Source organism: Acanthopagrus latus, chromosome 2 (assembly GCF_904848185.1).
Source record: "Acanthopagrus latus isolate v.2019 chromosome 2, fAcaLat1.1, whole genome shotgun sequence".
Classification (NCBI taxonomy): Eukaryota; Metazoa; Chordata; class Actinopteri; order Spariformes; family Sparidae; genus Acanthopagrus; species Acanthopagrus latus.
This window is the reverse complement of record NC_051040.1, coordinates 12,497,855-12,520,210: the sequence shown is the minus strand read 5'-3', so window position 1 is coordinate 12,520,210 and position 22,356 is coordinate 12,497,855. Positions and strand designations below refer to the sequence as shown.

General features: G+C 41.8%; 2 protein-coding genes across 3 annotated transcripts; both read left to right on the top strand.

Moving 5' to 3' along the window:
• Positions 1-1,508: 1,508 nt before the first annotated feature.
• kpna4 (karyopherin alpha 4 (importin alpha 3)) lies at positions 1,509-15,542 on the top strand. The gene is made up of 17 exons (XM_037119482.1): positions 1,509-1,759; positions 3,561-3,605; positions 3,768-3,857; positions 5,531-5,560; positions 5,675-5,727; positions 7,320-7,415; positions 7,713-7,798; positions 9,166-9,252; positions 9,342-9,511; positions 10,429-10,473; positions 10,612-10,743; positions 11,201-11,329; positions 12,041-12,145; positions 12,268-12,339; positions 12,685-12,847; positions 12,950-13,044; positions 13,176-15,542. The coding sequence occupies exons 1-17, from the start codon at positions 1,691-1,693 to the stop codon at positions 13,269-13,271; spliced, it is 1,563 nt and encodes a 520-aa protein (XP_036975377.1). The 5' UTR covers positions 1,509-1,690; the 3' UTR covers positions 13,272-15,542.
• Positions 15,543-15,681: 139 nt separating this feature from the next.
• Positions 15,682-22,356, top strand: trim59 (tripartite motif containing 59). Of its 2 annotated transcripts, none has more exons than XM_037119516.1 (5): positions 15,682-16,121; positions 19,355-19,660; positions 19,778-19,999; positions 20,100-20,309; positions 20,739-22,356. In XM_037119516.1, the coding sequence occupies exons 2-5, from the start codon at positions 19,406-19,408 to the stop codon at positions 21,336-21,338; spliced, it is 1,287 nt and encodes a 428-aa protein (XP_036975411.1). In that variant the 5' UTR covers positions 15,682-16,121; positions 19,355-19,405; the 3' UTR covers positions 21,339-22,356. The 2 variants fall into 2 exon arrangements, with proteins under 2 accessions (XP_036975411.1, XP_036975420.1); XM_037119525.1 differs by having other exon boundaries at positions 19,314-19,660.

Below are 22,356 nucleotides of genomic sequence, written 5' to 3'. Positions count from 1 at the left end.
CACAGAAACAAAAAAAAAAGGAATTTAGCTATACAATTGAATGACAATGAGGCTAATGTATCAATAAAATCTTAGTTTATCAACTCAGCAAACAACCAACAACTACCACTCAGTGAATTTAGGGAAATCTTTTTTTTTTTAAATTATTGTACTGTAACCCTGCCTTTTTAAAAACTTTATATTATTGATTGTTTGATATGAATTGAAACGGGACTTGCACCTGAGCGATACTTAATTTTGGAGCGTAATCCGTAAAATGTGGTTATCAAACATTTAGGACAAAAGATATGTAACACATGCAGGGTGTTTTACAGTTTGACCATACATTTATAATGTCTAACGTGTTATCAGTACACAGAAATAAATATAATCCAACAGTCCCCTTTAATCAAATCAAGCCTAATCCAATAATAAATCCAATAATATACCAATTAATCTAATCCAACTACAATACTATGTTTGATTTAAATCAAACATAGTATTTTAATCTACTCAATCCAGATCTTTATTTGTATCTATGTAAAATGGATTTCTTTCCACTAAGATCCATTATTCCGAACATTATTCCCTCAGAGTAATCTGAATATTCTAGAACTACACCAAAATCTCCTGGGGTGATCTTTTATTCTGGGCTGAAACCCCTCCTAAGACCCATCCTCCATCCAAGTTTCGGGGGAATTCACTCAGCAGTTTGTGTCTAATCCTTCTGACTATATACACTGCTCAAAATTAGATGGGATATTGTTTTTCTTTTGGTTCCCACATTTAATTTGAATTTTTATTGCACAGCCATATACATGCATATATGTAGCTATACCCAAATATGCCTATTTTTGAGTAGTTTATCTTTATTTACACATATTAAATGTTTAAAGGAGCACCACGACGTAGTAAAATTCAAACTCAGAATGTTAATATTTTCAAATATCAATGATATAATAATACAAATCCATAACTGGATGAACAAGTTGTTGTTCTTGGGGGAAAATAAAGTCCCCAGAACACTGTTTGAAGCTAGAAAGGTGGCAGGGTCCGCCATATATAAAGAAAGTAAAACAAAAAGGTATCAATGTTACATACACTGATTATGGTGATAGGTCAGTATATTAGTCAGTATATTATGTGCATATATTTCATGTGTAAAATCTCAATATGCAACATTGTGGTTTAAAATATAAATATTCAATTAATACTTAACATTGTACTTTCAGAAGGTGTCGCATTTAATTGAGTAAATGCATTTCCAGTTAATGAAATATTAAATTATATTCAAATTGTATTTATTCTACCTGTCCCTTTTTAATTTTGCATTATAGTATCTATCTATCTATCTATCTATCTATCTATCTATCTATCTATCTATCTATCTATCTATCTATCTTGTACATGTCGGATGGTTACCTGTTATTGAATATAGCCTAATAATGAATGCAGAGTTTGTAGGTGGTTGTGTGTCGCGCCCTGCAGATGGATGTTAACAGTGAAGCCAATGAGAGTGGAGGGGATTTCCCCACCCTTCCTCTACGCAGAGAGAGGCTGCCCTCCACCACCGGCATTCCCAGTATGCACCGCGGACAGACCAGCAAAAAATAGTCCGTTCGCGAAAGGCTGAGAAAAGGGAACTAGAAAGGGTAGCTCACAGGCTAAATCCACGAGTTTAACTGTATTTAACGCAACCAGAACCGCTACCATGGCCGACAACGAGAAACTGGACAACCAGCGGCTGAAGAATTTCAAGAATAAAGGCCGTGATTTGGAGGTAAAAGTTATTCAGATCGGTGTCGAGGATCTCCTCTTTTCCTCGGCTCCGCCGCTCTGTTCACAGCCAGCTTCGCCTCTTGGCTTCCTTGTGACGTCGTTTCTAATTTCCACCATCGGGAACTTTGTACCTAAAGCCTCGGCCAAGGCCCGCACGGATCACCACTTTTAGATGGTTGGCCTTGGCCGGGCGATTCCCCCTCGGGTTTCACTGGTTTCGTTACGCCATGAGACCGCGCTGGTTATAAAACATGTCAGAGAAGCTAGTCAGAGTTCACCATCGCCTCCGCTGGATGTGCTCTGCTAGCTTGCTGCTAGCAAGGCCCACGGGGGATATGCTAGCTAGCTGTACTGAAGCATATCATCCACCGGATCTGTTTAGCTCGATGTGCTAGCGTGCGAACACGTTTAATGTATATCTGAAAGTTCATATAATTCATCTCCAGGCTAGCATATGGTGATACATGGTAGACTGGCATGCTAACACAGCGGTAAATTAGCATTATTTTGATACTGCAGTTAGCTAACCTGCGTGTTAGCTTGCTTGCTTGCTTGCTAGCTGCCGTTAAGCTCGGCGGTAGGGCTTGGTGGTGCTGGTGGCTGCAGTTCCACCCATCCCCCGTCTTTATCATCAAAAACAATGGCGGAAACCAGTTAGCTTCTTAGCCCACCGGTTACATTGATCTTTTGAATTGTGGCGCAGTGTTAAAATAGGATTCAGTGGTTTAACTAACGTTACACATGCGTTGGAGAACCAGGTTAACGCGACCAGCTCGTTAACACGATCACATGACTGATAGATCAAAGCTACACGTTAGCTAACATTGGCCCCCCCATAAGTTACCAGATGACACACAGGCAGCTCGGCGTGCCTCTGCTTCATCAACGTGAGGGGGGACGGTGTTGTTTTCAGGCGGGCTCTCTTCAAGATGCATGTGAGCAGGATATACGCACACATCCTGTTTGACAAGTAGTTGCTGTTGCAAGCTAGGCCTCAACACATGAGCTGTCTGGCCTTTGCAACCTGTTAATAACTTAAGCTATCATCGTCGCGGTGGAGGTGGTCCGACGTGAGCAAACATCTACTCTCTGACTGCACCTGAAACCCCGCCGTTCAGCTCATAAGCCCTGTGCTCAGTTGCCAGTTTATTAGCTACACCCAGATTCAAACCAGTGTCGTCTAATGCAACATGACTGCGATATACTCTACCTTCATAGAGGTCAAAATTGCAGAACAGTTTGAAACTGGCCCAGAGAGGTGCCGATGCGATGTGGTGCTGCATTAGAGATATATTTCCTCTGCACATGTATAGCAATGCCTGTAGACTAAATATGAGACCCCAACTTCCTCTTAATACAATTTGAACAGCAGTACAGATTACAATATCTCACGTGAACCACCAATCAGTGAACAAACCTTTCCTTGCTACTAAAATGGTGAATTATAGTCTTCAAGGTGTGATGAGATTGTTTTGTATGGGTGAGGACATGCTTGAAAACTGTATAAATGGTAAAACATCAGGATTGGCTGTCCTGCTAAGGCAAATGAAATGTTCTTGCATAACATAAGCTGATTCATATTAGGCCAGACTTGTGTTAACTGTGTTTTGGTGCTGTCATATGCAGCATGTGGGCGGTTGACTTAATGCTGCCGGCATGGATGATACTGCTGATCAGCTCTGGTCGGACAAACTGGATCCTGATCTTGGGCTGTGCCCAAATTTAATGTTGTGTCACTCTCCTGGGCAGAGGCAGGTTGGGATTCCTCGTTGTGTAATGTTGATGCTCTATCTCGCCCACAGACTATGAGAAGACAGAGGACTGAAGTAGTGGTGGAACTCAGAAAGGTAAGAACATTTGTTATGTTGTGCTGTCAGCTTCAAACACTGATTACAAGTTTTTCAGGTTCACACTGAATGAATGTATTGAAAGATGCTCAGTTTTTTTCCCTGTTGTCATGAATTTCTGCTGGTTCATACATATACTGACCATGCTTCCCTCAACCGCAGAACAAAAGAGATGAGCACCTTCTGAAGAGGAGAAACGTGCCCCATGAGGACATCTGTGAGGACTCTGATGTCGATGGAGATTTCAGATCGGTACGCTCGACAGTTAAAGTCTCAGAAGCCGTCCCTGCATGTGTGCGCACATCAGAATGATGTATTTTAGGCTAACAACATCACAAAAAGTAGGCCGATCAAGAATCCCGCCATCACTTGAGGGGCCTTAACATTGGGTGGCATTGCTGGGTTAAAATGGCCACTCAGCAGTTCAGAAATTCAATCACAGTAGTGGTATTGGGAGGGCCGACTCGAAATGGGCTGCTTAGCAATATATCAACAATGACGTGCTGCTGTGACTCACGGCAAGACATTAGAGAGGCTTTTATAGCAAAGCATGCTGGCCAATCAAGTTTAAATACTCAACAAACCGATGACCACTATGACTGTTTTCAGTCAGTCAGAAATAACATTGATCGTGTTGCCTTTAGGAAATGTGTTTTTCCGGTTGTTGCCCTTTTATTTGCCCTCTTCTGATGTATCAGATGTTTCACAGATCCTCACTTCCCCTCCCAGTTTTCTTTTTCTGCCTTTGTTCTGAGTTCCTGTCACCACTGTTTTCAATTTCCCTCAGTTAAAGTCGTCTCTTTAATCTTCCACCAAAGCCATGGAATGTGAATACAACAATATCTTTTTTTTTTTTTTTTAATTTCCCCTCATTTCTACCGTTGTGCGCCTGTGTCAGGCAACATTTCTTACCTAACCCTATCTGTGAGGTTTATGTTTTCAAAGTCTCCTTCACTGTGGGAAACAACAATATCCGAGCTAGCAGCCTACACACTGAAACAGGCAGGGTACCCTATAACTAACCTGGTCACTGGTATAAAACTAAACAAGCTAGCAGCTTTTAACTTTCTTTAATGAAGATTTAGCCATTTTAATGCCAGGGTTCACCTCCTCACATGGAAAACAAGTTCCCCCTGTGCCTTTTTGCTGTGGCACTGTTGCTGCATCCTCAGATTAGCACAGCCAAAGTGAATTATAACTGTTTGAAACAAATACAAATAAGTCAGAGGGTTTGTTCCCCCCAGTACCAGAATGCTAATAAACGGCGCGAGACCTCTCCTCACTCCTAAGACAGTCTTATGTAGATGTGGGCGTAGGGCTTTGTGAGACTACTGGACTGGAAATCAGCTGCAACTGCTGGTTTTCAGAGGCTCCAGTCAACTTTATGTATTAAGACCCTCAATCATAGTCGCTCCTTGATAGAAAGTGATACTCAGAGGTAGCCTATATTGAGCTTTGAACCCCCCTGCGGAGGGCATCAGGTGAGTGTGCCAATTGGCAAAATCGTGTTGAATGCTGGCCTGCACGTCGTCCAGCCTGCTGACTGTTACACCACACTGATTCAAGTGAGAATGCAAGTCACTACATTGTTCTGGTGGCATTTCCCAATCCTGAGCCTCCCCTCCCTGTTCTCAGTGGTGCTCTGTCGACTTTGCTTCCTGTTTTGACAACTTCACATTCAAAAGAAATTTTTAGGAGTGACTGTTTTTAATTCAAAGAAAGCCGCTGACAGATGTCTGCTCAGCTGTGTTTGGTGCTGCCAGGATATTCGTTCCTCAGGGTATTCAGATGGCTTTTTGGCTTCTTTTTATTTCTTGCCCAACCACCAGTTTAGGTTTCACCTGTTACTGATCATCTTGTAGCTCTTAACATTGCATTCTATGCTTCTTACAAATGTGTGACTTTGCAAATCTTTTCTTTTTCAGCAAAACACCTCCCTTGAAGCAATAGTACAAGTAAGTTGGACATTTGTCATTCAGCTCGTCTAATGGGCAGCGTATGTTATGGAACGGAATTAAACTGTTATCCTCCAAATTGAACTCAATGTTGTGCATGACTTGTTTTTCTAGAACGCCACCAGTGATAACCAGGGCATCCAGCTGAGTGCTGTCCAGGCTGCCAGGTAGGAACGCACACCCTCACATTTGTTTACACCACTAATTGGACAATTATTGAATATTGTTTCATGTCTGTGTGTAATCATTTAGTGTCACATTTCTCATGTTGTAATATTGATATTGATACTTCAAAGTGTGTTAAATTAAGTTTGTTTTAGCTGGTGTGAAAGCTGTTGATCAATCTCCGGTGCATACTAAACAACCGGACTGAGACCATGTGAGAAATTCAAGCAGATGCCGGTTCCGTTCATTACTGTTTGGCAATATGTTGCATTCACCAACTGGCCCCTGTCAGCTCAACAACGAGGGATTGCAAATCTTTTTGTAAACACAGAAGCAACATAAAAGTTAACACCGTCTTCCCACTGTTCCAACACCAACTCTGGTTAGGTCAGAATAATTCATAGACGTAGATGTGAAAATATTCTGGCTCTTCAGACTGATTTCCCATGCTGCATCGCTCTGCTGTTGCTAGCCTTTTTGTGCTACTGCTACCTTGCTCAACAGGAGTGTTAAACTAAGCAGCGGCTCTTCTCCTTCAGATGCTGACCACAGATAAGCAGAATAAAATGACATATTGCCCAATAAAACAACCGCAGTGGAACTGACCACTCAGTCTTTGCTACTTTTGTCCAAATCTCCCAACCCTAGTGGGAAAGATGAGTGGAATGAGTCATAGATTTAATGATGGTGATTTTTAGCATGGCATCAAAAGAGGCAACTGCTGAATCTGTCTGCTGAGCATGTGAGCCTCTGAGCAAGTGTCAGGGAGGCGATCTTAGAAGCGAACTGTTGCTGTGTAGCCCAAAATAATTTGAAATACAGATGTGAAAGTGACCAAGACGAATTGGTGAAATCTGACACATCACCAGACTATAAATGTACTCAAGAGGATATTAATAAAAAAAAAACAACCTTAATTGCTAAAGCACCTCATGACATCGAAGAGATATATTGGTAGAAATCAAGAGCAAGCTGTCATTATTAACATGATTCTGTGAGTTCCCATACAAGCAAAACTCAATTTCCACGCTAGTTTTATTTTCTCTATAACCGTCGCAGATTGAAAATAATCCAGATCCTGTTCATGAGTGTATATGTGAACCAGAGATTCTGCATTTGAACGAGGTTCTGATTCAAATGCATGGCCTTTTGCAAAATACAATTTCCATGTTGAAATATTAGGGGCTGACTTTTATTTTTTCCAGCTCTGGTTAGACAGCAGTGATTTACAGTAAGTGAGCACCGTCTGATTAATGGGGACTGTAAATGGCACTGCAGCTCAGCAGTGCAGCCCTCCCCGATGACGGGTCAGGTGCAGCAATTCATGAAGCTGGTTTCAGGATTGTTTTTGTGTTCCCTCCTTTCAGTCATTCTGTTTGAAGTCTACCCTGCAGCCATATCTTGACACTGAAGATGACACTGTACCTGATGTTATATAACGTTGATGTTGGGTCATACACGGGTTGAAGTCTGCCGTTATTGCACTCACTGAGATTGACTTTGTAGATGGCTCAAATTCTTAAGCTGTTTCGCTGAGTGTGTCATTGGTTTGTGGTATGTGTGAAATGGTCTTTTGTTTCCTCTGCTCTTGTAGGAAGCTTTTGTCCAGCGACCGTAACCCCCCCATTGATGACCTGATTAAATCTGGGATCCTTCCTATACTGGTGCACTGCCTGGACAGAGATGACAAGTAAGCAGGCCGTGATTCTGTTTCGTTTCGCTTTTTCATGTGCGATAATTTTAGTACTAGTTGGCCCTTTTTCCTCATCATGTTGAGTTTATGTACACTTCAAAGTTATGCAAATGAGGCAGCAGGTTTTGGGCCAGCCTTCTTCTGAACTGTGTAGCATTTATGTAAATGTGCTCCAGTTTTCACCTTCCAGGAACAGTAGAAATATATAAATGAGTCATCAGCAGCATACTTTATACTGTTCAACGCCCCTGCCCAGTCACACTCACTTATATCTCTTCCCTCGCCCCTCTACAGCCCATCTCTCCAGTTTGAGGCAGCCTGGGCTCTAACCAACATAGCGTCTGGTACCTCAGAGCAGACCCAAGCAGTGGTCCAGTCCAGTAAGTGACTTTTTATCACGACATGCACGTTATTTTCTTTCTTTCTCTTCATTTTGTTTCAGTGTCATTTCCTTTTTTTAACATGTGTTTTTTGAATGCTCCAGTAATTGATTTTTGATACTGGGCTGTGCAGTTCTAGGTTGGAACAGATGCCTGTTGTATTTTCCATTTAATCATAGTCATTATTCAAATAATTTGTTTGAGGGATTGTTTGTTTTTGTTAGTTTGGAGTCTTAATCTTTGCATAATTCTGATTGATTTTGTTGAGTTCTTATTTAACTACGTACTAATGAATATATGGTTATTCTACATGTAATCATTGCCCAGTCAGGTGATTTTTAACAAGGTATAATAAGGTATTCTGCCAGAAAAGCAGTTGGGCCATAAGGCTCCTAACATGAAAATAGCTGGCCAACCTTAAAGGTTAGTCCAGCTTGTCGCTAACTCCAGGGCTAACCCTCTCCACTTTTAATCAGCTGCTGGCACGCAGGATGTGGTAACTTAGCTTGGGTCATGAGGAGTTGTATCATTTATTCACAATCAAATAGCCTGAACTGGGTGAACTGAAATGGGTACCGCTATACTGGAAGCTTCATACTCTCTTTCTGCAACTTGAGTAACATATTTCAGTTTACAAAAAACATCATTAAATATACATTTAAAAGAATTCCTTAATACTTGGACTCGATGGGGAGTCCAACGCACTCCCTGCCAATACACTGGTGGAAACCTCATTTAAGAACATCACAACCCTAACCCTAACAACAAAGATACAATTCCACATATGAATGACAAATGGAAATGTCCCCACATACACTATCAATATATTCTTGAAATATTTGGATTGTCATTGGTACTTTTCCTCTTAAATGGGCAAAAAAAAATAGGAAATTATATTATGGAAATATGTCTTGTGGTTGCTGCCTCCAAACATTAAATTAATTGAAATAATAATAGTGTATTCAAAAAAAATCTACTGCTTCTTTATATTGATTTTTGCATGGCAAACATTCAGAAGTTGTAATCAATCACATTAGATGGCAGCAAACTGTCCCATGAGGCAATTTGAACACTTACACTCTGTGGTTAAGCCTGCATAATTAATTACAGACTTTGATGATGTTATTCTGATTTAAGCATCTCTGGGCTTGAATGAGGCGTATTTCCTTAATTTGACCTTTATGTGGTTACATTAGTGATTTTTAAAGATCTTATTGTAACAAACTGCTCCCTCTTCACATCTTGAGCATTTTTGCAGCTGGATTGTATTTAGTGCAAACCTGATCTGGAGGCTTGTGTTCAGATGATTAACATTGTCTTTGATTGATGATGATGAAGATTTACACCATTCTGTTTCCTTTGTGTAGATGCTGTGCCGCTCTTCCTGAGGCTGCTTCACTCTCCTCACCAGAACGTCTGCGAACAGGCCGTGTGGGCCCTGGGCAACATCATAGGTAAGTTGTAGTTTGTGTCAAACAGGTGTATCAGAAAATGAAGTCAGTCCCAAGAAGACATTTGTTTAATCTTTGTGTGCTCTCTTCAGGTGATGGCCCTCAGTGCAGAGACTATGTGATCAGCTTGGGTGTGGTCAAGCCCCTGCTTTCTTTCATCAGTCCCTCCATCCCCATCACCTTCCTCCGCAATGTCACCTGGGTCATGGTCAATCTGTGCCGCCACAAGGACCCTCCACCACCCATGGAGACGATCCAGGAGGTGTGTATGTGTGTAGATGAGGAGGAAGAGAATGAGTGAGCAGTACATTGCCCGGTAACAATGCTTTTTATGGAAGGAGGCGTCATTAGTGTTAATCATTAAGGGATTACATGTGCAGATGTGGGATGTTGGATTGAAAAATGGTGTCTAGTTGTGTATTTTGGACAGTATGTCTGATCTCTTATCTTAAGATGGTAAATACAGAAGAAAGCAAAACAAAACTGAACAAAACCCTATAAAATCTGGCTCTTGTTCTCAACAGTCTGCATTCAGATGTCAGATGACTTTGCAAAAGCCATGCTTATTGATTGGCTCCAAACAAACAGTGCCTGAACATTGGTTTGTCAGAAATGAGTTTAAAACAGAGACTGAACTAAAAGGTATAAGAAATTATCCGCTGCAACAATGTCACTCCATGTCAGTACCCGATACTTGCATGTGCAACTTGTAACAGAGATTTTTTTTCTAAAGTGAGATGGCTTACTCATCATCAGCTTTGGAATAAATAATTTGTCTAATTCAAAATGTTATTGATTTAAAAACAAGTTTTAATGTCTTGGATGCATGATGATGTCATGCTTTCTGCTTTTATAGAACTGTATATTTGTCAAAAACTACTAATATGGCTACCAGAGGAGAATCATTCAAAAACATTTATTTTTGACTGGTGTGAATGTTCATCCCAGCTGCATGTCTAAGATGTGCTTAATAGTACTGTTTTGGAAAACAGCAAAGAAGGACTCTGTGGTCTGCCTAAGTTAGTTGAATGAGGGCAAATTTAGTGATGCATTTACATGCTGATTTGTATTAGTGTTAGTCGGTATTTCAGAGTGTGGGATCATGCTGTCATCTAGAGTAAGCCATTAAAGATCATATAGAAACACTGTTAATGTTTTAATTGTCATTTTTCTCCTCAGATCCTGCCGGCTCTCTGTGTTCTGATCCACCACACTGACGTCAGTGTGAGTACATTTTTTCTATTCCAGTTTCAAGTATGCTGTGGTGCCTTGAACTTACTCACCTATTTCCGTTATATTCCTACAAAATCATTCACGAGACGGAAAGTGGATTCATTTGTTTTTCCTCTTTGGTACCTTCAGATCTTGGTAGACACAGTGTGGGCTCTGTCTTATCTGACGGATGCTGGGAACGAGCAAATCCAAATGGTCATCGACTCCGGTATCGTCCCTCATCTGGTACCTCTGCTCAGTCACCAGGAGGTTAAAGTTCAGGTATGATTATGTAGTTGTTTTAAAAACATAATTAGTAATGTATAAAATGGATTATAACCTGGCAGCCTACTGAAGTTGTTTATATCAGGATCAGAAGACGAGGATGACAAAAGAGAGTCTGTAAGCCAGTACTGCCATAAGCACACTTGGTGTAACTGAAATTCTCTGGACTGTGACTTTAATTGTTGCTAAAATATTGGTAAATTTAAGAGAAGTTATTAGTTTGCTATTTTTTCCAATCATGACTCTTGTACAAGTATTCTGGGTTGCAGTGGATTTGTTTCATGTAATTTATTTTGGAAATTTTACACTGAAATGAGCCAAAGAAAACTAATCAGACATGAAGTTAAAATTATGCTTTTGAATTGAATTAATAACGCTTCTGTACATAAAGACCCTAGTGATGTTGAATATGTTTATGATGAAATCAATACATTTCGTCTGTTTCTACCTCCAGACTGCTGCCCTGAGAGCTGTTGGGAACATAGTGACTGGCACAGATGAACAGACCCAGGTGGTGCTCAACTGTGACGCTCTCAGCCACTTCCCTGCACTCCTCACACACCCGAAAGAGAAAATCAACAAGGTAATGATATACACTCTCTGTTCTCTTCTTCATCCCACGCTCGTACTCATCCCCCGTTGTTCTGAAATTGCCACAAGAAGTGCCGACTGGAAGTGATGAAATCAGAGACTAGCTGCTTGTATGAATGCTGAATGAAAGGTATAGACGGGACAGACAGCTAGCTGTAGCAATTCACAACATGGAGCATCGCGCGGATGAAGAAGACGAAGAGGACCCCAGTGGCTGGTTGCTGTAGTTCGTGAGATAGATGGGGGTGGGAAGAGGGTTGTTGGTGTGCTTGTGGTTTGAATGTGTGATACCACGGGTTGGTGGCCAGAGGGTGCTGAAGGCCGTGTGTCTCTGCTGATATCGGAGTGCATCTGAGTCCAGTCACTTAAAAATGAGGCCCCTCTCTTGTGACCCGGACGATGATTAGAGCCTCAACACCGCCCCTGCCCCGCCCACAGTACGCTGTCTCGGCCAGAGGTCAAACTTTCACTATGGACCTCTGGATTCTGATCCAGTTCAGATTCAAAAACTCAACTTTGACAAGTGTTTTAGCCCTCAGGAAGAGGGATTTACAGTCATATTTCTTTAAGAACAAAGATCTTTAATGATAAAATCACCCAGCTTCTTCAGTTAGGACCTGCATCCGATTTTACCTAGTGTTTCAGCTGCCCATAGCCTCCAAACTGTCGCTGACAACTTGTATTTGTGCTTTTTGTCCTGTAGGAGGCAGTGTGGTTCCTGTCCAACATCACAGCAGGCAACCAGCAGCAGGTGCAGGCCGTCATCGACGCCAAGCTAGTCCCCATGATCATTCACCTGCTCGACAAGGTGTGTATCAATCTCTCTTTGTATTAATTCTTAAATGGAACTGGATTATGTCAGATTATTTTGGAGAGCATATGGAGAAAAGATGGAATTCTCACTTTGAATGTATATTTTTATTTTGTCAGGGTGACTTTGGCACTCAGAAGGAAGCCGCTTGGGCCATCAGCAACCTAACAATAAGTGGGAGAAAAGATCAGGTAAGGCTCTTCTGCACTAAATCACTTTTTACTCTCAATCACGCAGCTCTGCGAGTGTGAGTCTTTTTTTCTGACAAAATCCCATTATTTATCTTTAATCAAAACAATGAGAAACAAATCCTGACATTTTATGAGAATTAAATTGAGTGAACAAAAAAGGGAGATGTTTACAGAAATGATTCTAAAGTTAAGGGTTGAGATTACGACTCATTGTTAAACTGTGAATGATTGAATGATTGAACGTTACATCAGCAAAGACTGCAACATATCAAACCCAAAGTGTTCCTTCCCTCTGCAGCTTGTGACATCACTGATATTCCTCTTTGTCTCTCTGCTCACCTACAGGTGGCACACCTGATTGAGAAGCAAGTGATCCCTCCATTCTGCAACCTGCTGACAGTGAAGGACGCCCAGGTCGTTCAGGTGGTTCTCGATGGCCTCAGCAATATCCTCAAGATGGCAGATGATGAGGCCGAAACGATTGCTAACCTCATTGAGGAATGTGGAGGTGAGTTCCGTGTGCTGATGTTTCATCATGTTTAAATGTATTAAATCTGGTGTTCATGTTAGATCGACTGGTGTTAAAATGTTTTTCTTCTTTGTTTGTCAGGTTTGGAAAAAGTGGAGCAACTGCAGAATCATGAAAATGAAGATATCTACAAATTGGCATATGAAATTATTGATCAATTCTTCTCATCTGACGATGTAAGTTAAGAATATCTGTGCTATGATGGATTTTTGTGTTTCAGTAGTATTACAGTGTTGTAATGCTTGAAGTTAGTGATAACACATTTCAGTATTTTGTTAACGCCCTGTTGCTTCATTGCTTTCTTCAGATCGATGAAGACACCAGCCTGGTCCCAGAGGCCATCCAGGGCGGAACTTACGGCTTTAACTCAGCCAACGTGCCAGCCGAGGGATTCCAGTTCTAGACGTCATCTGGGGTATTCTGGAGTTTTGTTCACGATGCAGCACTCTGTTCAACATAAAAAAAATTAGGAGAGAAAGAGCGAAAGAGAGCGAGAGTGTGAGAAATTTGATCCATTGTGCTTGGCTCGTGGGATCCATGGCTGCATCTTATCTGAGAGAAAAATGTGTGGATTTCATTTGGCATTCCAGGGGAACCAGCCCAAATGAAGTTTGAGATGGCGAGTGGGTGCGAGTGAGAATGAGTGGCTACATGTTGCAAAAAAGCAAAACATCTACATCGAACGGTTGAGAGACATGCCGACATAACTTCTGTGTTATTGGAGCTGTCGTCTTCGGAAAACTACTTCAAATGACAACAAAAAAACTTGATGTCTGCCCGGGGAGAACCAAGGACATCCAAAAATAAGAAATCAAGAGATCTTGAAATATTACTACACAACAAAATACAGAAACGAATATAACTTTAATTACGAACTGAGATGAACCATGAACCATCACAATTCTGCGGTCCTCCGACTTGAGAGGGCGCCACCCTCGATGTGCCCCTCCCCCAATCGGCCACGCTATCAGACATGTGTGTGAATGGACCCATTGTGTATGAATGTCTGGACTCAGTGCTGAGGAGCCAGGTTCATCTCCTCCAACGAAAAAAACGCCCCCAACAGGGCACCATCCTCTCCCCCTGGTGGGCGGGGCCAGGAGTCCGGCTGCGCGTGTCGCATGTGCGAGAGAATGGACGGATGAGTTGTGTGTGCTTGGCTGCGTGCGTGACTGGGAGTATGCGAGACTGGGTGAGAACGCATGCAGAGACGGAGGAAAAAAACAACAAATCTAACAACATCTGAAGAGAAACAAAAATTGAGAAACGCAACAATGAGGTTAGCAAAGGTTTCAGGAAAGAAATTCTGCCTTTGAAAGAGAGGCTGATCCTCAAATCCCTGAAAGGAAGAACTTTGGATATGGAAAAAAAAAATCATCGTCATCACAAGGATTCTTTTTTTGTTTTGAATTATTGTTAATTTAGTATTAATTGACACTGGACAATGCTATTGGCAGGTGTGGAGCAGCAGTGCATTGTATTAAGATGCATTTGGTGGCTTTTGGGCTTTTCTTTTTGCCTCCAGTGTGTTCCTTTTATGATACTTTTTATTTTCAGCTTTTAGTTTCCTTGCTTCTGTAAAGGTGATTGACGACGATCATATTCCAACCTTCACGCCAGAACCCTAACCTACGCACCAGACATGGGCTTGATGCTGTGAAATTTCTGACACCATCACTATAATCAACCAAATGACCTGTTCCTCCCCCCCTTGTGACACTTCATTATTTTTCCTTCAATTTACAGCAAAATCACTGCTTTTGCAGTATTGTTGCCATAGCTTTGACTTATCACCAAGGGAGAAGAGAACAATGGCCATTTCACGTAGGATTGTGAATCATAACCTTTGCATGTACTAAACTATAGCACAGTTATTTTTTAGGGTATTTTAGTTTCCTTAGGCTGTGGATACAGTGTAATTTTTATTTTAAGTAAAACTGTGCTTAAATGTTACATGTTTCCCCTTCCCTTACCCCTCACTAGTGTCCGATTTGCTGAATAATCTATGGTTTTGCACATGTACTGCAAAGTGAGGCCTGAAGTCTTTCTGAAGGTGTTGGTTGGTTTCATAAGTTTCGACCTGCCAACAACCTCTACAATATGCATCACTCAACCACAATCTTTGTTGTCTTTCTAGAGTAATCCAATGATGCTTTTTAGTGATACTTGAGAAAATAATGACTTTATTTCAGGAGCAGCGGTAATGAATCTGCTAATGTATCTCAGCTAGACTAAGAGGAGATTTAACCTCCCTTTTCTCAAGGTCAAAGGGTCTCCCACATGTCAGACTGGAGTTGTCCTATGTGGGTTCTCCTGAATAATAAATAAACCCATGAACAAGTTTGCTGTACCTTTAGTACCTTGCAGAGTCCTTAGCCCCATATTCCTCTTTCCTCTTATACCAGCTTAGGTGTACAAGCTTACCCTTGCCCATTTTTTTGTGTTAACTTCAAACACTGTAGTAAATGATTACACATTGTGCTCATACACCTTCTGTTGAACATAGGGGTATTTTTTTTTTTGCAGCATTCCTTGTTAGCAAACATGTGGTTTCAGATCTAAAATTATGACATGGAAGAAATAAAAAGGTGGTTTGCCCCAAAAAAACCCTTTTTGGGAGATAGGCTACAGGATAGGTTGTCTTCGAGAAAAATAAATAGTGAAACCCAAATCAGGAGACTGTGTGTGTGTGTGGTCTGTTGTGAAGAAGTGGTGTGATTAAACTTTTTACGTTTATTTTCCTCTTTTTTTTTTTTTTTTAAAAGAAAAAAACTAAAGAAAAAGTTCCGTCCACTCTCTGAGCTTTCATTCAAATCTAAAAGAAGCGAAGCCTGATTGGTCAGGGAGACCGTTTACCCGCATGCGTAGTACGCGTATTAAAAATGATGCGTTCGAGACTAACGGAAATGTAACGGTTAGGGCATTGGCGCAGTTCATTTCATACGAGTTGTATTTAACAGTCAAATAAGAAACAAGATGTCAAAACGTGTGTGCACATCCCCTTTCATTTTGTGAACGGAAGCTGATTTAAACATCCTGAGTCTTTATATAGATCCTTGCAAAACGCTCGTCTTTCCTATTTTCTATACGTGCATTTGAATGTGCTGTGAGAGTTGAGAATGTTTCGTATTTGGCTCTCCAGTTTACTGAGAGCACTTGAAGGCAGCACGAGAAGGAACAGGAAATAAGAGCTCTGTTTTGGACAGACCATGGACCTATAACTAGGGACAGACACTTTTGCCCCAAGCAAACGGTGAGTTTTGTCTGAATAGTTTACCCTCAAGACATCCGTTTACATCGCGTACGTTTTGTCTTATCGAAAAGTTAATGAAATGGACCACAACTAATAGTGTAAATGTTGTGAGAAAGTAGCTTCAACGGCTGTAATGTGGCTAACGTCACGTTTTTGGTATTTGGGAGTGTCGATTTACTAAAAAAATAAAATATAAAAATGACAATTTATCACTTGGAGACTATATTTCCCTGTATTTCTGCTCCATGAACTGACAGTTTATTTGCTCGTGAAAACTGCGAAGACAACAGTCACCGTCAACTGTCTTTGAATTTAAACCAAAGTAATAGCTAGGTTAGCTAAAAATCTGCCATGCTAACATAGCGAAAGAGTGGAAAAAAGAAAGGTGGCCAGCTCTTAATGTACCATCACATGTGCATATGACGACTTCATAACGAGTGTAAATGATGCTGATCGGTACCTTGTAGGACACCTGTTTACCTGTTTGAATCTGGGCGCCTTATTGGCTGCAGTAACGGCCCCATGCATGGATCAGGTTCAGGGGACAGTTGCACAACTGAACAACAGCCTGTCCTGACAACAAAGTGTGTGTCTGTGCATGTGTGTGTTGTTGGGGCTGGGTGGGTGCTGGCAGAACGCCTCCTATTGTCACTGCGGGGCTGGCTGTAACCAGAGGAGAGAGCACACACACACACACACACACACACACAGATCCCACTGATCCTCTAATATGAGCTGAGCTGGGTTTTGGCTGCTGTCTTGTTTTGCAGGATCTACTCTTGTACACATACTTTTTAGATTTAGTTGAGTCTCTATTAGTTAAGCATCCTGATGTCAATGGTATTATACTACATCCAGGGAATGTTATTATTAGGTATACCTGTAGTATTTAATATAATCCAAAACAAATGTTCTGACATAAAGTTCCATGTTCAGATGCAGAGACACTTTAAAATTCAGAGGTTTTTAGGGATGCACGATATGGTTAACATTTTTATGATTTAAAGTAAGAGCTGACCGATATATCAGTCGACCGACACTGGCCTATCACAGATATATCTAAACTCCCTATACTTGTGTAAGATATGTGCCCAAAATAAAAACTTTGTTTTAAAGGTCTTTGTGTAGAGAAAAGGCCACGCTGACCTCCCCTCGGGTTGGAAATCTCTCAACTTTTCAGAAAGGTGCTGGTGACATCACTATCACTTTGTCTTTTTCCTGACCTAGGTGATACTATTCTCTGTATTTTTGGCGCCTACAGATCATGTCATGCACCCACATCCTCTTTGCTCTAATGTCAAATAAAACAACAAAGCAATGGCTAGTAAATTGCACAAGGGTCTGTGTTAATCATACAGCAGCGGTTGTCAAGACGTGTGTATTGGCGGATATATAAATATTGTAATGTTTTTACTGCCTAATAGTTATTGTGCAGCTTGTAATTAGAATGCAGAAAAATATGCTTGGGATAATTGATAAAGTTCCCAGTGAAGTTCACACGGTGCGTTCAGGGTGCTGGTGTCATTTTAGACAATTAAGTTTATTGTTAAACTGTAAAATATCCTGCCTCCATATCTTTATCGCCAGTGTTTGATTTATTGCCAAAAACATGTGTAAATCCGCAGCTATATCTGTATTTTTTTTTCTACCCAGTTTCAGTATTGGAATTAGCCCCAAAACTCAAGTCAGTCAGACTCTATTAAAAAGAAGCTCATAACAGATGTAGTGAGCAAAGACAGATGATTTAATATTCCACCTGCTCTCTGAGCCATTTTAGAACATTTATTGCAAATTAATTTCATGCTGTCTCCATATGAAACTGTAAAAAAAAAAAAAATGTTCACACCGACAACATGTTAGGCTGTTCTTCCTTTTCTGTTCATCTTCTGTGATTACTGGTGCCTCTCAAACAAACTTTCAAGGAGCAAACAGCCCCCTATTGGATCAGAGTCCAGAAGTCCGAAGTCATCAAAAGCAATATGGCTCCATATTATTGACTGTTTACCAGCTGGAATTTTACAGATACTGATAAATATCCGAGAAGTTATCTGTCATTCTTCCCTGAGGTTTTAATTTAATAGAGTAACGTTCTGTTTTAGTAGTGACGTCGTGGTGGTTGTTTGCTACTCAGCTGCATTATATTCAGAGTTGTTTGTAATATTCTGCCCCACATGTCTGTAAATAGGGAGGACAAACAAAACATCTCATAATCTGTTACCTCATACAGGGAAGAATGTATGACAGAACTGTTGCATTGGATTTCAACTGATTGTTTATAACACTGGTGCACTGACAGTCACAGGCTGGAGGACTGGGGAAGGGAATGAAAGATGAGTTTTACACCGCCATGAAAATGCCACAGCCGAGTGTAGTAGGTGGGGTCATTGTTTTTTTTTTTTTATGTTTTATTAAACTTAATAAGGAAAGCGACTTAAATTATTTTCATTATTTAATCTGCTGTATATTTTGATCAGTCATTTCCTCTGCCAAGGAGGTTGTGTTTTCACTCGTGTCTTTTTGTTGGTTTGTTGCTTTGTCAGCAGGATTACACAAAAAAACTTCTAAATGGATTTCCATAAAACTTGGATGGAGGATGGGTCTCAGCCCAGAACAGACTCCATTTACTTATGGATTGTGTCCAGATAAAGGGATTGATCTGGGATTTTTTTTCCTTGCTTTCTTTTACATTGCAAGATACAGCATTTAATTATTAGGTTTTTTTGGCCATTTTTGTCAATTTCTTAGGGAATAATCCATGGATCTTGATGAAAAAAATCAGGCATATTGAGGCTTTAGGCTACTTTGAATGAGTGAGTACGAAAGGGGTCTGTTAGGCCTTGGCAGAGGTATGTGCTCAACTGAGCTCTACTGAGCCACTCTCATTTTATCATTTGTCGACAAAATCTAAAAAAAATAAGGTAAACACTTGTTTTTCCTCTTGTTATATCCGATCCAGTATTCAATTTACTGTCACATATGACAGTGAAAGTGTCAAATCACTACACACGAGACGCTGGAACCTTCAAGTGTTGCCTGGAAAATTAATGAAATATTTGATTGATTATCTAAATAGTTGTTGATCAATATGCTATTGATTGACATTCTAAACTCGATCACTTTCTGTCCCATTTTCTTCAGTAGTCACCAGGTTACAGTCACAGTTGTAGCAAGTTAAAATATTTTGCTCAACAGGTGCATGACAAATTATTTCATCCATCCTGCTGTCCTGCCAGATCTTCTTCCTCCCAAACCTCCAGCCCTGAGCCTGGACTCTAGTCCTCACAATGGACAACCTGGAGGAGGACCTGACGTGCTCCGTGTGTTACTCTCTGTTCTCTGACCCACGAGTCCTGCCGTGCTCACATACCTTCTGTAAGGCTTGCCTGGACAACTTGCTCCAGGCGTCAGCCAACTATTCCATCTGGCGCCCGCTCCGCCTGCCGCTAAAGTGCCCCAACTGTCGCAGCGTGGTGGAGCTGCCCCCGACGGGCGTAGACGCTCTGCCCACCAACGTATCTCTGCGGGCCATCATTGAGAAAGTAGGAGAGAATCACTGTGAAATGTATGACAACAGTTCAGTCTGAAATCCTTTTAATGGGCCGTACAGTGCTGCTTCACTTTCTGCTCGTCTGTCTTGCATGTGTGTTTGCCGTCAGTACCAGAGTGACAGTGAGCCGCGACCCCCGTCCTGTCAGGAGCACCACAGGCAGCCTCTGAACATGTACTGCATCCAGGATCGGCAGCTGATCTGCGGGCTGTGTCTGACGGTCGGACAGCACCAGGGCCACCCCATAGATGATCTGCAGGCGGCGTTCATCAGAGAAAAGCAGACTCCATCATTACTGCTGGCCAGACTCTCTGAGCGCAGATGGGCGCAGGTGGGGGCTCCAGTGTAAAGCTGCACATGTTAATGTAAATGTTCCAGAGAAATGATGTTCCTGTTGTGCTGACAGCCCTCTCCTTGTCTCCCTGTGTCAGGTGTGTGAGCTGGGGGAGCAGCTGGAGCAGGAGAAGGCTCGCTGCGAGGGTTTGGTGAGGCAGGACCGACAGGAGGTCAATCAGTTCTTTCAGAGGCTGGAGGAGGTGCTGACAAGGAAGAAACAGGCCTACCTGGAGGCCCTGGATACAGCTGGGGCGGAGGTGTCCCGAGCCTACGACCCTCTCATCCACAAAGTAAAGGAGCTACAGGTGTGTGTCAGGGTTCATCAAGGAGTAAGTTTACATCAAAGTAAGGTCACAAATATAGTTTCCGATCCTTGGTGGCATAGACAGGTGACAAAAGGAAACGACACATTTGTGGGTCGTTGAACTCCAGCTGCTGCTGGTGCTCCGCCCTCATGAAATGTGTTGTCATTGTGGGGATTGACCGACAATCAGTTTTTAAAAATGATATAAATTTGTAGTAAAAATGTAGTAAAAAAAATATTCTGTTCTGTTATAAAATGAAACAAAATGGAGGGTGCAGGAACAAGAAAACATCTGCTGTTTCTGCTGAAGATGTGGCATAAACAATTAATTAACAGACTGTCCATTAATTTTCTGTTGATTGATCAATTGACTGATATTTTCAGCTCCACCAGCGTTCCAGAGCACTGATAACAATCTTGTGTCCTGCAGGAGGAACAGTTGGACCTGGTGTCATTGGGTTCGTCAGTTGACGAGGAGGACTCGCCGCTGGTCTTCCTGGAGAAGGTGCATTTGTTCAGAGAGCGGGTGGAGGAGTTCATTACGACCCCTCTTCCCTCGGTGATCAACCTCTCCGTCACGCCACGGGCAGCAGAGTACCTCCAGCAGCACTGGCCTGCCGTGACCATCGGGAGCCTGCCGGAAGCGCCCGTCCCTAAGATGTGCTGTTGTGCCAGATGTGGCAGCGTGGAGGCTGGTGTGGAGACCGAAGCAGGGAGGGATCAGATCGACCTGTGGTGTGAGCTGCGGCCCACTTCTTCTGTGGTGCTGCTGGGGCTGCTGCTGCTGCTGGCGGCGCTGTGGTACAACCCGGTCGGAGGGGCATCACTTGGTTTCTCTCTCGTGTCTCGGTTCAGTCAGTTAATCCACGGCCTGAGCAGCGAAATGATCACATCTCTCTGCGACACGGCAGAGTCGACATACGCGGTGGTGGAGGCTGCTGTTGAAAGATGGAGCTCTCACCTCTCGTCAGTGGGTGAAAAGGCGTTTCAGCAGCTGGCTGCCTTATTTAAAACTCTGACATCCCATTGAAGAGACCAAAGTGTCGATAAAGTCTCACATATTCCTGTAAAAGGAAAAAAATCCACCCTCTCAAACACCTGCTGTTTATGATTTTGCATTCCTGGGCCCATTGTAATGTTTTATCCAAAACAGTCATCTGAGGATGGATTTTTCCTCAAGCCTCTCCTCAAAGATTCACAGAAGTCCTATGCAGACCTATGGAAAGCTTCGGACATAAATGCTGACTGAGAACCGAAAACAAAGAAAAATAGTTTATAAAGATAGTTTATATAATAATAAATTGAGCACAGTTAATGTAGCCGTCAGTCTTTTTATATATTTAGTGTTCAAGTTAATTATTTTATGTTATGATCAAACTGTCTAATAAAACACATATCAAACCAAACACTAACAAAAAACCCTACATTCAGGTGTGCACAAAGCAAAGTAGAAATGTATGCAACTGTTAAACTGGTGCCTCGACACTCTGAAGTCACATTTCCCATCATGCAATGGGACATTGCAGTAGCTTTCCCGTTGTGTCAGAAAGCCCAGGACAGCAGCACAGCTGCACATGTATCTCCTTACACAGGACTGTTTACAGTACATGAACTTAAGAGCCCGGTGAGTGGAACCAGACACACACCTGCCTCTGACCTGACTCACAGGCCGCAGGTTGTGTTGCAGTGCTGCACAGCTCCGAGTGGCTCCATTACTGTGCCTTTACCCATCATGCCTTTAACTCTCTGATGCAACAGCCTTATTGTAGTGACCTGTGATAAATCCACCAGGATCTTTGCTCAGGTTAAGTCTACTTCAAAACTTATGCAAGTCTTTGGATAAAAGCTTTATCAGTGCACTCCATAAATGCTTTATTTCATTTTGTTTCTTTTATTTTGAGGAATCAGAATGCTGCTTTCCTAAACGTTATATGCCTGTATTAGTTGAAGACATTTCAGTGATTTTTCTAACAAATGTCGTCACCCAGCTGTGACCTTCTCATTTCCTGTATTTTAGATAAGTGTCTTAATAAATATGATTTGTTTTA

What these genes read in the sequence shown, in the direction of transcription:
- trim59 (XM_037119516.1), top strand. Translation starts at nt 19,406, where the DNA reads ATGGACAACCTGGAGGAGGACCTGACGTGCTCCGTGTGTTACTCTCTG. An exon ending in TGCGGGCCATCATTGAGAAA is followed by an intron (nt 19,661 to 19,777) that starts GTAGGAGAGAAT and finishes GTTTGCCGTCAG; the next exon opens with TACCAGAGTGACAGTGAGCC. An exon ending in CTGAGCGCAGATGGGCGCAG is followed by an intron (nt 20,000 to 20,099) that starts GTGGGGGCTCCA and finishes TCCCTGTGTCAG; the next exon opens with GTGTGTGAGCTGGGGGAGCA.
- kpna4 (XM_037119482.1), top strand. Translation starts at nt 1,691, where the DNA reads ATGGCCGACAACGAGAAACTGGACAACCAGCGGCTGAAGAATTTCAAG. An exon ending in TAGTGGTGGAACTCAGAAAG is followed by an intron (nt 3,606 to 3,767) that starts GTAAGAACATTT and finishes CCTCAACCGCAG; the next exon opens with AACAAAAGAGATGAGCACCT. An exon ending in TCCACCACACTGACGTCAGT is followed by an intron (nt 10,474 to 10,611) that starts GTGAGTACATTT and finishes TGGTACCTTCAG; the next exon opens with ATCTTGGTAGACACAGTGTG.